This window comes from Pituophis catenifer, unplaced genomic scaffold (genome assembly GCF_029215685.1).
Source record: "Pituophis catenifer annectens isolate HBS135680 unplaced genomic scaffold, rPitCat1.0.hap2 SCAF_8, whole genome shotgun sequence".
NCBI classification, from domain to species: Eukaryota; Metazoa; Chordata; class Lepidosauria; order Squamata; family Colubridae; genus Pituophis; species Pituophis catenifer.
In genome coordinates, this window is record NW_027256888.1 from 66135145 (window position 1) to 66148345 (window position 13201).

At 41.0% G+C, this 13201-nt stretch overlaps 1 protein-coding gene across 1 annotated transcript in view; it reads right to left on the reverse strand.

Moving 5' to 3' along the window:
• Positions 1-13201, reverse strand: part of LOC139320485 (PDZ and LIM domain protein 5-like) — a 50826-nt gene that overhangs the window by 8075 nt on the left and 29550 nt on the right. Inside the window, exons 5-7 of the mRNA XM_070948828.1 lie at positions 9057-9216; positions 4548-4728; positions 311-431 (exon numbers count right to left, since the gene is read on the reverse strand). Of these exons, the coding sequence (XP_070804929.1) occupies positions 311-431; positions 4548-4728; positions 9057-9216 (462 nt within the window). The remainder of the gene's footprint in view (positions 1-310; positions 432-4547; positions 4729-9056; positions 9217-13201) is intronic.

Below are 13201 nucleotides of genomic sequence, written 5' to 3' on the forward strand. Positions count from 1 at the left end.
TTCTACAGACAGCAGTATATGTGATGACTCACTTTAAATTCCAGATTTAATAATTCTAAACTGTCCTCCTATTTTGTATCTAACCAAGAACGGCATTTCAGTTCAAATGAACTGGGGGACATTCTGCTTCACTGTAGATGGTGCTAGCAGCATGAAACTGACCTGTTTTCAAATGTTATTTTAAAAATAGAATCTACCAGCTGAACTGGTAGATTCCCATCAGCAAGGAAAGAATAGCCCAGTCTTTTTTATATAAATGTCTTCTCATCCCTTTATTCCCCTTATTTGGGTTGCTATAGGTAACACTCACCTGTCTCACAGTAAGGGTCACCATCTTCCAAGTGGAAAATATTGTTGCGAATGGGCTTGTGACAGGCCACACACACAAAGCAGGAGAAATGCCAAGTTTGTTTCAAAGCATTTATTACTTCCTAGCATTGAAAGCAAAGCAAACAGGGTTTATGTGTCAGTACTTGAATATTTGAATTAGATAGCTTACATTTTTCTGTATATTTTTGGAATAGCATAAAAACTGGAAAATGCATGCCTTGCGCATTGATGTTATCAACTCTACAGCTACTGTTCAAGGAAAAGCTAAAAATTGTAATTCTGGTAGAAGGACCTGGATGAGTCCTAGACACTTTGTACTTTAAATACCACAAAATGCAGTTATGATATTTTAGAATTCGAAACCTTTTTAAATGCTGGAAAGTCTTTCCACCTGACATTAGAAAATACATTTCAAAAATTATTATTATTTTCCAGCTTCTTGGGATAATCATAATTCAGGGTTCATTACTGAATAATTACAAATATTACGGAGACCTGGTTGGGCCCGGAGGGAGGGGTCCCTCTGGTTGAGATGTGTCCACCAGGCTTCAGAGCATTCCATCAGCCGAGGGCCCAGGGGAGGGGCGGGGGGTGGCGGTTATTATTAACGAAGGTCTGGGTCCGAGGGAGACCACTGTGCCACAGATTGCCGGGTGTGAGTCCCTCTTTGTGAGATGGGGTCATGGGGTTCAGATGGGCTTGCTGCTTACGTACCTGGCTCCCTGCCGCGTGGCAACGGCCCTGCCCGAGCTACTCGACGTGATAGCCACGGTGGCAGTTGATACACCCAGGCTTATGGTCATGGGTGATTTCAATCTGCCGTCCGTTGGTGAAACGTCAGAGATGGCTCGGGAGTTCATGGCTTCCATGATGGCCATGGACCTGACCCAGTTAGTTCATGGCCCCATTCACAGGGGGGGACACACGCTGGACCTGATTTTTGTCTCTGGCCAGTGGTTGAGTGGTCTTATTATAGGGGATATAGACATGAAACCCTTGTCATGGTCAGATCACTCACTCCTTCGTCTGGACCTTCGAACCGCTACACCCCGCCGCAGGGAGGCGGACCCAATTAGATGGATCCGCCCCAGGCGCCTGATGGATCCTGATAGGTTCCAGACGGAGCTTGGGCCAATTCCTGAAGATCTGGCACACGACTCGGCCGAGGACCTGGTAGCTGCCTGGGATCGGGCGGCTGGTGGGGCCTTGGATCGAGTCGTGCCTTTGCGGCCTCTGACCCGGTGTCGATCCCTCGCGGCTCCTTGGTTCACCGAGGAGCTGAGGGAGATGAAACGCCGGAAAAGACGCCTAGAGAGCGGTTGGAGGGCCAGTCTCGCTGAATCTGACCGAACACTGGTAAGGTCGCATATTAAGACCTACCTAGTGGCGATAAAGACGGCAAAGTTTAACTACTTTTCCGCCTCTATTGCGTCATCAGGGAATCGTCTGGCCGCCCTGTTCAGGGTAACCCGCTCCCTGCTCCATCCGGAAGCGCGGGAGGATCCCTTGGAAGGCAGGGCGGAGGATTTCGGACAATACCTGTATGACAAAATCGCTCAGATCCGGGGGGATTTGGACTCTGACTGGGTAGATCAGGGCAGGGTGACGAGGAATAGTCTTGAGAATGTTACCTGGGAGGAGTTTGATGCTGTGACTCCGGATGATGTGGACAGGATTTTGGGGAGACTTAGTGCGGCCACATGTTTACTGGACCCGTGTCCCTCCTGGTTGGTACTGGCCTCCCGGGAGGTTACACGAGGCTGGCTCCAGGGTGTTATCAACGCTTCGTTGAGTGAGGGTCACTTCCCCGCCGCCTTGAAAGAAGCGGTGGTGAGGCCTCTCCTCAAGAAGCCGTCCCTGGATCCGGCAATATTGGCCAACTATCGTCCTGTCTCCAACCTTCGCTTCCTGGCGAAGGTTGTTGAGAGTGTGGTCGCGCGACAGTTTCCACAATTCTTGGAGGAAACATCCTATCTAGATCCGTTCCAGTCGGGTTTCAGGCCTGGACACAGCACGGAAACGGCATTGGTCGCGTTGGTTGATGATCTCTGGAGGGCTTGGGACAGGGGTTGTTCCTCTGTTCTGGTCCTGTTAGACCTCTCAGCGGCTTTTGATACCATCGACCATGGTATCATGCTGCACCGGCTGGAAGAGTTGGGGATGGGGGGCACCGTATTACGGTGGTTCTCCTCCTTTCTCTCCGACCGGTCGCAGTTCGTGTTGGCAGGTGGGCAGAGGTCGACCTCAAGGCCTCTTATATGTGGAGTGCCTCAGGGGTCGGTCCTCTCGCCCCTCCTGTTCAACATTTATGTGAAGCCGCTGGGCGAGATCATCCGTGGCTTTGGGGTGAGATACCACCAGTACGTTGATGACACCCAGCTGTACATCTCCACCCCAGGCCACCCCAACGATGCCCTTGAAGTGATGTCCCAGTGCCTGGAGGCTGTGCGGATCTGTATGGGGAGGAACAGGCTCAGGCTCAACCCTTCCAAGACTGAGTGGCTGTGGCTCCCGGAATCCCGATATAGTCAGTTGACTCCATCACTGACTATTGGGGGCGAGTCGTTGGCCCCCACAGAGAGGGCTCGCAATCTGGGAGTCCTCCTGGATAGGCAGCTGTCCTTGGAGGAACATCTGACGGCTGTAACCAGGGGGACCTTTTGTCAGGTTCGCCTGATCCGCCAGTTGCGGCCCTTTCTTGATCGGGATTCCCTGTGCACAGTCACTCATGCCCTCGTCACCTCTCGCCTTGACTACTGCAACGCTCTCTACATGGGGCTCCCCTTGAGGAGCACCCGGAGGCTCCAACTGGTCCAAAATGCAGCAGCGCGGGTAGTGATGGGAGCAGCCTGGCGCTCCCATGTAACACCGCTCCTGCGCGAGCTGCACTGGCTCCCAGTGGTCTTCCGGGTGCGCTTCAAGGTGTTGGTTATCACCTTTAAAACGCTCCATGGCATAGGGCCTAGCTATCTTCGAGACCGCCTGCTGCCACCGACAATCTCCCATCGACCCGTGCGCTCCCACAGAGAGGGCCTCCTCGGGGTGCCATCAGCCAAACAGTGCAGGCTGGTGACCCCCAGGGGGAGGGCCTTCTCTGTGGGGGCACCTACCCTCTGGAATCAATTGCCTCCAGAGATAAGGAGAATCCAAGACCTCGGTGCCTTCCGCCGTGCCCTTAAAACCTTCCTTTTCCAGCAAGCCGGGCTGGCCTAATTTTTTTTTTTAAGTGTTTTTAAGTGTTTTGTTTATTGTTTTTAATTAATGGGGCCAAATTTATATATGTATATTTTAACTGTATTTTAATATTTGTACTTGATGTTTTTACTTGGCTGTTCACCGCCCTGAGTCCTCAGGGAGAAGGGCGGTATACAAATTCAAAATAAAATAAAATAAAATAAAAAATAAATTAGTTTGGATTTTCAATTACCATTAGCAAGCAAGAAATAGGCTTTATGTAAGCATACATATTCTCAATGAGTCTATTCGCCTCTTTGAACTCTACTTAAAAGAGCTGATGCTAAAACTTTGGCTTTCACATCCAGTATAGCCTTTCCCAAATTACCAAGCATTAGCAATAACTTAGACTTATATACTGTCCCACAATGCTTTACAGCACTGTCTGGGGTGGTTTATAATATCAGCATATTGCCCCCATCAATCTGGGTCCTCATTCTACCAACCTTGGAAGGATGGAAGGCTGAGTCAACCTTGAGCTGGTCAGGATCAAACTTCTGGTAATGGGCAGAATTAGCCTGCAATACTGCATTCTAACCACTGGGCCATCATGGCTCCTCTACATGATAAAGTTACTCTCAAACTCAACTCCTTGTGACTCTACTGATACATCTATGCAGTAATATCACAGTAGTTTTGTGATTGCCTCCTTCTGGGATGTTTTTCTATTTCCCAGGCTTATCCATTGCTCTGGAATTCCTGGTGTTTTCCATTCAAGTAATAACCAGATCCAAATTGCTTCCAATCCCAGAGAACAGTAGCCAGCTGTTGAGACTGGGATTAAGATACAATAAAATATTCTGGAATGGAAGAACTAGAGAAAGACAATGCATAACTTTAAAGATAAATTCTAATTTTGGAACCGAGATAAAGAAATTATTTTAGTGCTCCTGCATCAATAAATACTATTTATAGAAACAGCTGGTTTGAGTATGTGAGTTATCTACTCCATAATGTTAATTACAAATTGACATCTTACTTACTCCAAGTATCTTCCTCTGGCATCGGGCGCATTCTGGAGCAAAGAACTTCTCATAGCAACCCTCGCAGTAAAATGCTCCCTTCTCTTCCACAAAACCAATATAAGCCATGGAAGTTTTGCAATGAGCACAATTGAACTCTTCAGGGTGCCAGGATTTTCCCAATGCTACGAGGAAAGGCCCTCTGTTTCAAATAAAAATAAACATTCATTTTAAACTCCATGTTTAATGAAATGCAGTCAAACATCTACTTCCTATCTTCTTTCAGCAGACAGAAAGCAAAATTAGCTTTAGCAAAAAAAAGCTAAAGAGAGAAGAAACTTCTACTGGATTTTTTTTTTTTAGATCGAGGTATCAGTACTTACATTTAACTCCATTAACAAGCACTTGTCTTAATATCATTCAGAGTAAGCTTTTAATGGATAATTACACTATATGTTATCTAAGGGACGCAGTGGCTCAGTGGGTAAGACGCTGAGCTTGTCGATCAAAAGGTCAGCAGTTCAGTGGTTCCCTAGTGTCACGTAACGGGGTGAGCTTCCGTTACTTGTCCCAGCTTCTGCCAACCTAGCAGTTAGAAAGCAGGTAAAAAATGCAAGTAGAAAAATAGGGATGGCCTTTGGTGGGAAGGTAACAGCATTCTGTGTGCCTTTGGTGTTTAGTCATGCGGGCCATATGACCACAGAGATGTCTTCAGACAGTGCTAGTCTTCGGCTTTGAAATGGAGATGAGCACCGCCCCCTAGAGTCGGGAATGATTAGCACATATGTGCGAGGGGAACCTTTACCTTATATGTTATCCAAGAGTGGAATAAATACAGGTTTCACAATGGGCTTCGCCTTGGAACAGAATGCTTATGCTTTAATACAATTAAAATGAAACATAAAATAAAAAAAGGTTCTAGCTCAATGTAGAACTTTCTGGTTCTACCCAAGATACATCTAGACATGTGATAGAAAATTCTTATACTCTGATGCGTTCACCATAAGGATTGAATGCATTGTTTTCATTTAGTTCCTCCAAATCAAAAAGCAGAATTAAATCAACCAAAGTGAAAAAAAGTTTCAAAAAAAAAAAAAAAAAAAGAAAAAAAAAAGAATGCATGCCATTTCATCTGTAGAACCATTTTCTGCCTATATGTAAAACACATAGTTACAGGGTAACTATTTCTCAAAATATTACAAAGCAGTGTTTTAATATTTGTAATATTTATGTTTACAGTGTTTACAAAGCACGTTTGCACCTATTAAAAATCATTTGATAAATAGAAACACCTGAATTCTACAGGTAACCTTGCTGCCTTGTAGATATCAGAACATTTGGTCTAACCCGATACCCTCTAACCTCTGTACAAGCATCTTTAACGTCAATGCTCTTTCAGCTACGTAAGAATCCAATTTAAGTCCTTATGTATAACAAACTGCTCTCTTCCCATAGCACAGTAATTTATGAGGCTCATTAGAAAAGACCACGTCTGAGGAGAACTTCTGGCCCTACTTAGGATCAAGTTTCCAATTGTCTGCACTAAAAGTACAGTCTTGGAAGAAAACATAATAGGAATCTGGAAGGAAGGCTAAGTATTTTGATATTACCAGCTACGTATAGCAGAGAATATTTAGACTTGGTGTGCTTTAATTTTCTTCAGCCATTTAAGAATTTTAATATTTTGAAGCTTATACCTGAAGAGAAATAAAGCTCCAGTGTGGAAAAAGCAAAATTATTATTTCCAGTATTTTGAATTTTGAATGAATCAATGAATTCTGCAGCTGAGACTACCACACGCAATGCCACTAAAGAAGTGAACATAGAATTTTTTCCCCCAATGATTTTATTATAAATACTGTGCATGAACTCAGTGGAAATCACATGCGGGCAAGAAAACATAATATAGTTGACAGAAAAACATCAATTGGATTTATATTCTGAGCAAAGATGGACAGCATCAGCAGTAATCCTTTTAAATATGAAATTTATGTAAATCAGTCAACGTCCTGTTTCATGAATGAAAATAATTTGGATGAAATGCATAAATGCACAGCTGTTTTGTAGTTAGAGGTAGCCAACTATGACTATGTCAATGGAAAGTAAAATATTGAGTTAAGTTAAGTCACGGATGTGCTCCCTTAGTTGGGAAAAAATGCTTCTGTAGAGGTCATTTGCTGGAACTGTTAATATTTATGCAAGACAATGCGTAAAAAGGTATATATGGAAAATCCATATTCTGTGGATGACAGCAGGTTAGATAGGCGTTTTTTATACTATTAAGTAAGCACAAAGTACGACTAGAAGTTGTCCTGATTTTTAAAGGTTCATGAAAGCATGATAAAAATGCAAACTTTATCTCAAGTATCTTTTTCCAACAACACAGCTTTTCTACTTCTTGTGGCAGTTAAATCGCACTTTAATTTCTCATTTATCTTGCAGAAAATTTCTCTTTGTCAGTAATTGTAATGCCATGATTACTTAGGGAGAAAAAGAATTTAAAGAAACTCATACTTTAAAAAAAAATCCCTTCCATGAAAATGATTCAGAAATATATTAATACTATATAAATTGACACATTTAATTATTTTATTCAATGATATTCTGAGACATCTCAACTGTTGCATATAGCAATCTATCAAAATTTAACTACAAATATTTCACAGATGTTATACATGGGAAAAACCAGGTAGTTTAGCATCTTGGTATTGCAAGATAGAATGAGAGCCTATAATAAGATTGCAAAAAAGTGTGATAAGTTTTAGATAAACGTATCAATAATTTAAGGATGTCAATTAAAAAGTTATGAGATACTCCCTCTTAAATTTGGGAGACTTGCACATCATGGTTATTTTATGTATTAGTGTAAAGTAACCAGGTGTACAATGCATTTGGCTGCAACACAGGTGTGCTATGGAATGTCACTTGATCCAGTTCTTACCTTTTCACAGGTAATACTGCCTCAAAGGGCATGAACTGTAATTATCCTAAAACCTTAACCCCAAAAGCTGAAGGCTATCATAAGCTTCCCAAAGTATTATACTGCAACAGAGAGAAACAACATGATATAATCTTTATAAGAATGCAAGGTGATTCTATATAACCTTCTCACTTGTCTTTTATTTTACTTTCTGAACCTGTGTGAATATCTGCTTCTAGTAATATGCCCATAAAAGCCATAAGCTTGATATTATACCAATCAATACTCAATAAAACTATTCTTCTGAAAATTCCTGGAGTCTATGATTGACAGAATTATGAGAACCAGTAAAAGTACTTACAGTATTTCCATTATATAACAACTCACATGCTTGCACAATTTCCAGAAAACCGAAGTAAACACTTTCTCAACTTTCTGTTACAGTAGGGGCCAAAATAGTGGAAACCTTTTGGGAAAAGTGTATTTTTGAGGCTAAATAACACCACTTTTTTGGGGGGGGGAGTTTAAAGATTATCATATTCCACTGCTGGAATGGCCTGGGAATAGCCCAGACCTTGACCCAATTGAAAATCTATGGAGCCGACTAAAGAAGCTTGTTAGTCAGAAGCAACCCAGCAATAAAACCCAGTGAATAGAAGTAATTATTCAACCTTGGTTTCACATTATAACAACCGTAGAACTAAAAGACTTGGTTCACTCCATGGGAAGAAGTTGTAAGGCCATAATTCATGCTAAAAGTTACCCAACAAAGTATTAACTAATGTAATAATTTTTGTATAGCTCATTTTTTCTATGGTCATAATTTTTGCATATAGTTTTTTCTATGTGTTTTACTTTTCTGCTTTATACTGTAATTGCTATTCTAATAGCAAATCCTTCATAAAAGTGATTGCATTACATTCTTGATTAAATTATCTTTCCATTGATATATAATTTTATGGTACTACTGCTGCCCCCCCAAAGTGGAGTTTTTAGCTAGTTTTAGAAAATACACTTTTTCCAAAAGGTTTCCACAATTTTGGCCACTACTGTATATTCCAGATGAAAGCATGCATTAATTTTACTGACCATATTGTATGAACCTGATTAATTAGCATTTATTTGTTTTATGAATTTATTTATTGTTTATTTATTGGTTTGATTTATATGCCGCCCTTCTCCAGAGACTCAGGGCGTCTTACAATGCGTTAAGCAATAGCCTTCATACTTTTGTATATACTTGCTTAGTAGGGCTTTCGCCCCCCCCCCAAGCGGTGTTCTTTTTTATACAAAGTCAGCTTATTGCCCCCACAATCCGTGTCCTCATTTTACCTACCTCGAAAGGATGGAAGGCTGAATCAACCTTGAGCCTGGTGAGATTTGAATTTGCAGTAATTGCAGGCAGCTGGTGCTATTTAACAGCACTTTAGTCTGCTGCGCCACCAAAGCTCTTCAATCAGCGTGCTCAAGAGTTCAACTCAAGAATAGCACCGAAGTAGTTTCAATCAATGGGTTACAATTACTCAAATACAAGTTCCTTGTAGAATAAGAGATACGTCCTGCACCTCATGTAAAGCAACCATGTACTGTATATAGAAAATAGTACCAACCTGATGACTTGATTGCACTGAGCACACATTGGAGTCCGCTTGCCTGCTGGAATATGCTCTGCTCTCTGAACCAAAGTATCTTCATTGGTTTGCAGCTGTGCGGCTGTAGCTTTCTCACCAGAGGTTGTATTGTTGTTGGAAATCCATCCACTTCCAGCTGCTGTGAATTGAAATGGGACAAAATTGAGCTTGCAAGGAGAAAATGCCAGCAATCTCAATGTTTTAGTACATAAATGCAGAAATATTATAAATAAATTTATTGATAGAAATAAGTTTGCGATCGTTAGGGATGTATCTAGCATTCAAATGATTTGCTTCACTCAGTACCCGTGAGCATCTTTGAATGATGAATTCGAGCACATCTTTTGCAAGACTTATGTGACCATTTTTAAAGATGTTTCTGGTTGCCTCTGCATGAATGCCCTTTATGGGCAGAGATACTTTCAAAACTACAAATCAAGAGATGCAAATAAACTGTGATGGTGCTTGATTCACATTCTCTCGGGTTAAAAAGTATCTCAAATCCTTTGCAGAGAGATAATGCTGAGGACATGATTTATATGCTTGGGACCAGTACGTTCCCACAGAGAGGGACTCCTCGGGGTGCCGTTGGTCAAACAGTGTTGACTGGCAACCACCAGGGGGAGAGCCTTCTCTGTGGGGGCACCTGTCCTATGCAATGAGCTGCCCCCGGAGATTCGTAGGATTCCCGACCTTCGCACCTTCCGCCGCGCCCTCAAAACGCTTTTGTTTCAGCAGGCAAGACTGGCCTAAATGTAATTTTAATGGGTTGTTTTATGTTATTTTAGTTTCGGCCAAATTATTTAATACTTTTAATTTGCTTTTAACTTTTATATTTGTGGGTTTTATCTTGGCTGTACACCGCCCTGAGTCCTTCGGGAGAAGGGCGGTATAGAAATTTAAATATAAATAAAATAAATAAATAAATATAAATTATTCCTTGACAGGAATTCCTTGCTTCCTATGGATGTTCTCACCCCATGCCTGGACCTGAGAACAGACTGTCATGAATCCGGATTATCTCTATCCTCCAAGACCATCTGTATTTTATCATTAACATATTTTATACATTCATTCTTTGATTCTATAGAATCTGATGGCCAATGGGTACAATGGGTAATCATCAGAAAAAAAGGGAATAGGGAATTTCTGATCTAAGATTCAAGGCTAAATCTTTGGAATGTAACTGTACTTTTTAAAAAGTAGATAAAGACTATGTTTCTGAATGGAGTTTAGAGTTTAGTTCTATTGCAAAAATGCCCTTCAAACTGGGCAGGGGAATTGAATTCATTTTTAAAAAAACTGTAATTGGTAAGATATTTCTAGTATATTATACCGCAGTATTCTAGCTAACCTGCATTACTTTGACTTTAAAGGCTAGCTCCCATTAAAAAGTTTATCTAGAATTGTCATATTCTAATAAAGAAAGATTTCTTAAATAAGCTTTAGTCTATCTCCAGCTAGACAATTACATGAAGCAAATAAGAAAAATGTACCCATTAGCAGGCAAAGAACTAATATAGTTCTTTATTGTACACTAAGAAGAAATCCAAGTGGTGAAATATTTGAAATATGCATCAAAAATAAATTCCTTCATAGAGGATCTTCGCATTAAGGATGGTGTACTTTGAAAATAGTGCTTTTACCCTTGGGAACATCCCAGTGAATTTTTAAAAATCCACACAACACTGCATGCAGCTAAAAGCGAAATTAAAGAACAAGCAACAAAGGATTTCAACAAAAAAAAGCAGGGTAAAAGTCAACCATGTCTGAAATGCTGAATTACTGGCAGATAACCATAACATACAAGAGGGTTAATAAATGAACATAATACAAAAATAAATTCAAAGTAAAGAACATCAGTAGAAGTAGAAATACTTTGTATGCAAAAGAAGTCCAGGTGTAAACCTTCTCATCTCTACAAGGGATCTGGAAAAATATCTAGTTGGAAACACTACAAAGCTACTGCTAGTCCAAAGAAATAAAGTAAAGCTAAGGTAAAGGAGTCCCTGCAGATTACTCCACTAGACATTGCCAACTGTGGGGGTGGGGGGGGGTGCTTATCTCCGTTTCAAGGACATTGATCCATGCAGTATGAAGACATTTCTGTGGTAATCACGGAGAATTGTTAACTTCCCTCCGAAATACTTGCATTTCCATGCTTTCGAACTGCTAGGTGAGCAGAAGCTGGGGCGTGGATGGGAACTCACCAGTGAATCCAGCAAGTTCTGACAGGTTCTGGAGAACCAGTAGCAGAAATTTTGAGCAGTTCAGAGAACCGGTAGTGGAAATTTTGAGTAGTTCGGGGTAACCGGCAAATATCACCTCTGGCTTGCCCAAGAGTGTGGTGGGAATGGAGATTTTGCAATATCCTTCGCCCAGGAGTGGGGAGGGAATGGAGATTTTGCAGTATCCTTCCTCTGGAGTGGGGTGGGAATGGAGATTTTGCAGTATCCTTCCCCTGCCACACCCACCAAGCCATACCACACCCACCAAGCCACACCCACAGAACCAGTAGTAAAAACATTTGGAATTCACCACTGGAACTCACCCCATCATGTGGTGCTCGGGTTTTGAATGTGAGCTGCCAGCTTTCCAGCCAACAAGCTCAGCATCTTAACCACGGAGCCATACGTGCCACCCACATCCAAAGAAATAGATAACACTAATTAGGTGTCATAAATTCTTAAGTGTGTTATTTGCTTTTCAATTTTTCTGACAGGCCCTTGTAATAAGTAGCATTAACTATATAACCATATCTGAACAGAGGTTCAACACAAGCAGCACCTATCTTATTCTACCAGACCATCCCTTATTTTTTTGTCCTACAGCCCCTATTTTGCATCTTTTCCTTTAGAAACAATGCAAAAACAGCTCTGTTTCCTGCCATAATATCTTGCATGCTTTTAACTCTGCCTATAGTCAAATTCATTAAAGTGTATTTATCTGCTTGTGCTTTGCCAATTCTACTGAAAAGGCAGTTTAGTCACCCACCTTTTCTGCCTGATTAAACTTCAAAGTCTGACAAACTGTTGAAGTTAAGAGATAAGGCTGGCACTTTCTGAAATGTTTTCAGCCCTAAAGTGACAACAGTCGATGCTTTTCTTTCCCCCTTTTCACTAAAGTGTGATAAACACCTGTAGATATTTATGATCCAGTATCAGGATAACCTTCTCCTGACAAATAAATAACGACAGTAAAAGAAATAGGAAAGGTTTCCAGAGAAATGTGTACAATAAATAAGTAATTGGTCAGCTTTTCATTATCAAGAAATGCCGTATTCTTTAAAATTGGCTCTTTTCTGTCTCTGAGGCATTCCATTATGACCCAGTGATCACAGTAATTTATTTTGAACTATAAATGCTCTTCAAGTCTACAAATAAACACCAGATAAGAGGGGAAGAAGAAAAAGAATGTTGAAGGGTACTGTTGTTTCTGTCAAATTGCACTTTTGAGCACCACCTTTGAGAGTTTACCGCTTCATTTTCAACTCCCAGCAAACAGCAAATTGTCAGACCATATTCTTGAGATTACTGAAGCAACTATGTAATTATGGATTTTTCCTGATTATAACACCCCAGGTAGCAATCTAACACATTTGCTGAGAATTTTCACTGTGTTTGAAAAGTTCTCTTTTAAAAGGTTGCACTTTATCCAAGTTACATTTTTATAGGAGCACAGTGTTGCTACTCAGGTAACATTAAAACCTAGAAGAACCTGTGGGACCTCATTTTCTTCGTATATTCCAGGTAAAACCCTGGAAATGATTATAGATGATGACGCTGAAACTTTGATGAGCTGCATCCCCTCAGTGTTTCTCCAATCCCTTTTAAAAATGTCTTTGTCTTGTTATTGGCCCAACGCTTGCAATTAAAATGTACGATTTCCATTAATACAAAAAACTAATTAGCACTGTTCAATTGCTGGATTGTTGCAGCATCTGGAATTATGAACAATTCAGAGGCAATGGACAGATAGACAGTCTTTGGATTTGGGAGGTATGAGACTCATTAATAGCCCACAAAAGTCACACTTTCTCTTCTGTGATTTTGTTCCCTCAATTAGGTTAGAAATAAAAACATGTTATTGCACATCATTTTTGTGAAAGTCAGTAATGAATTCTG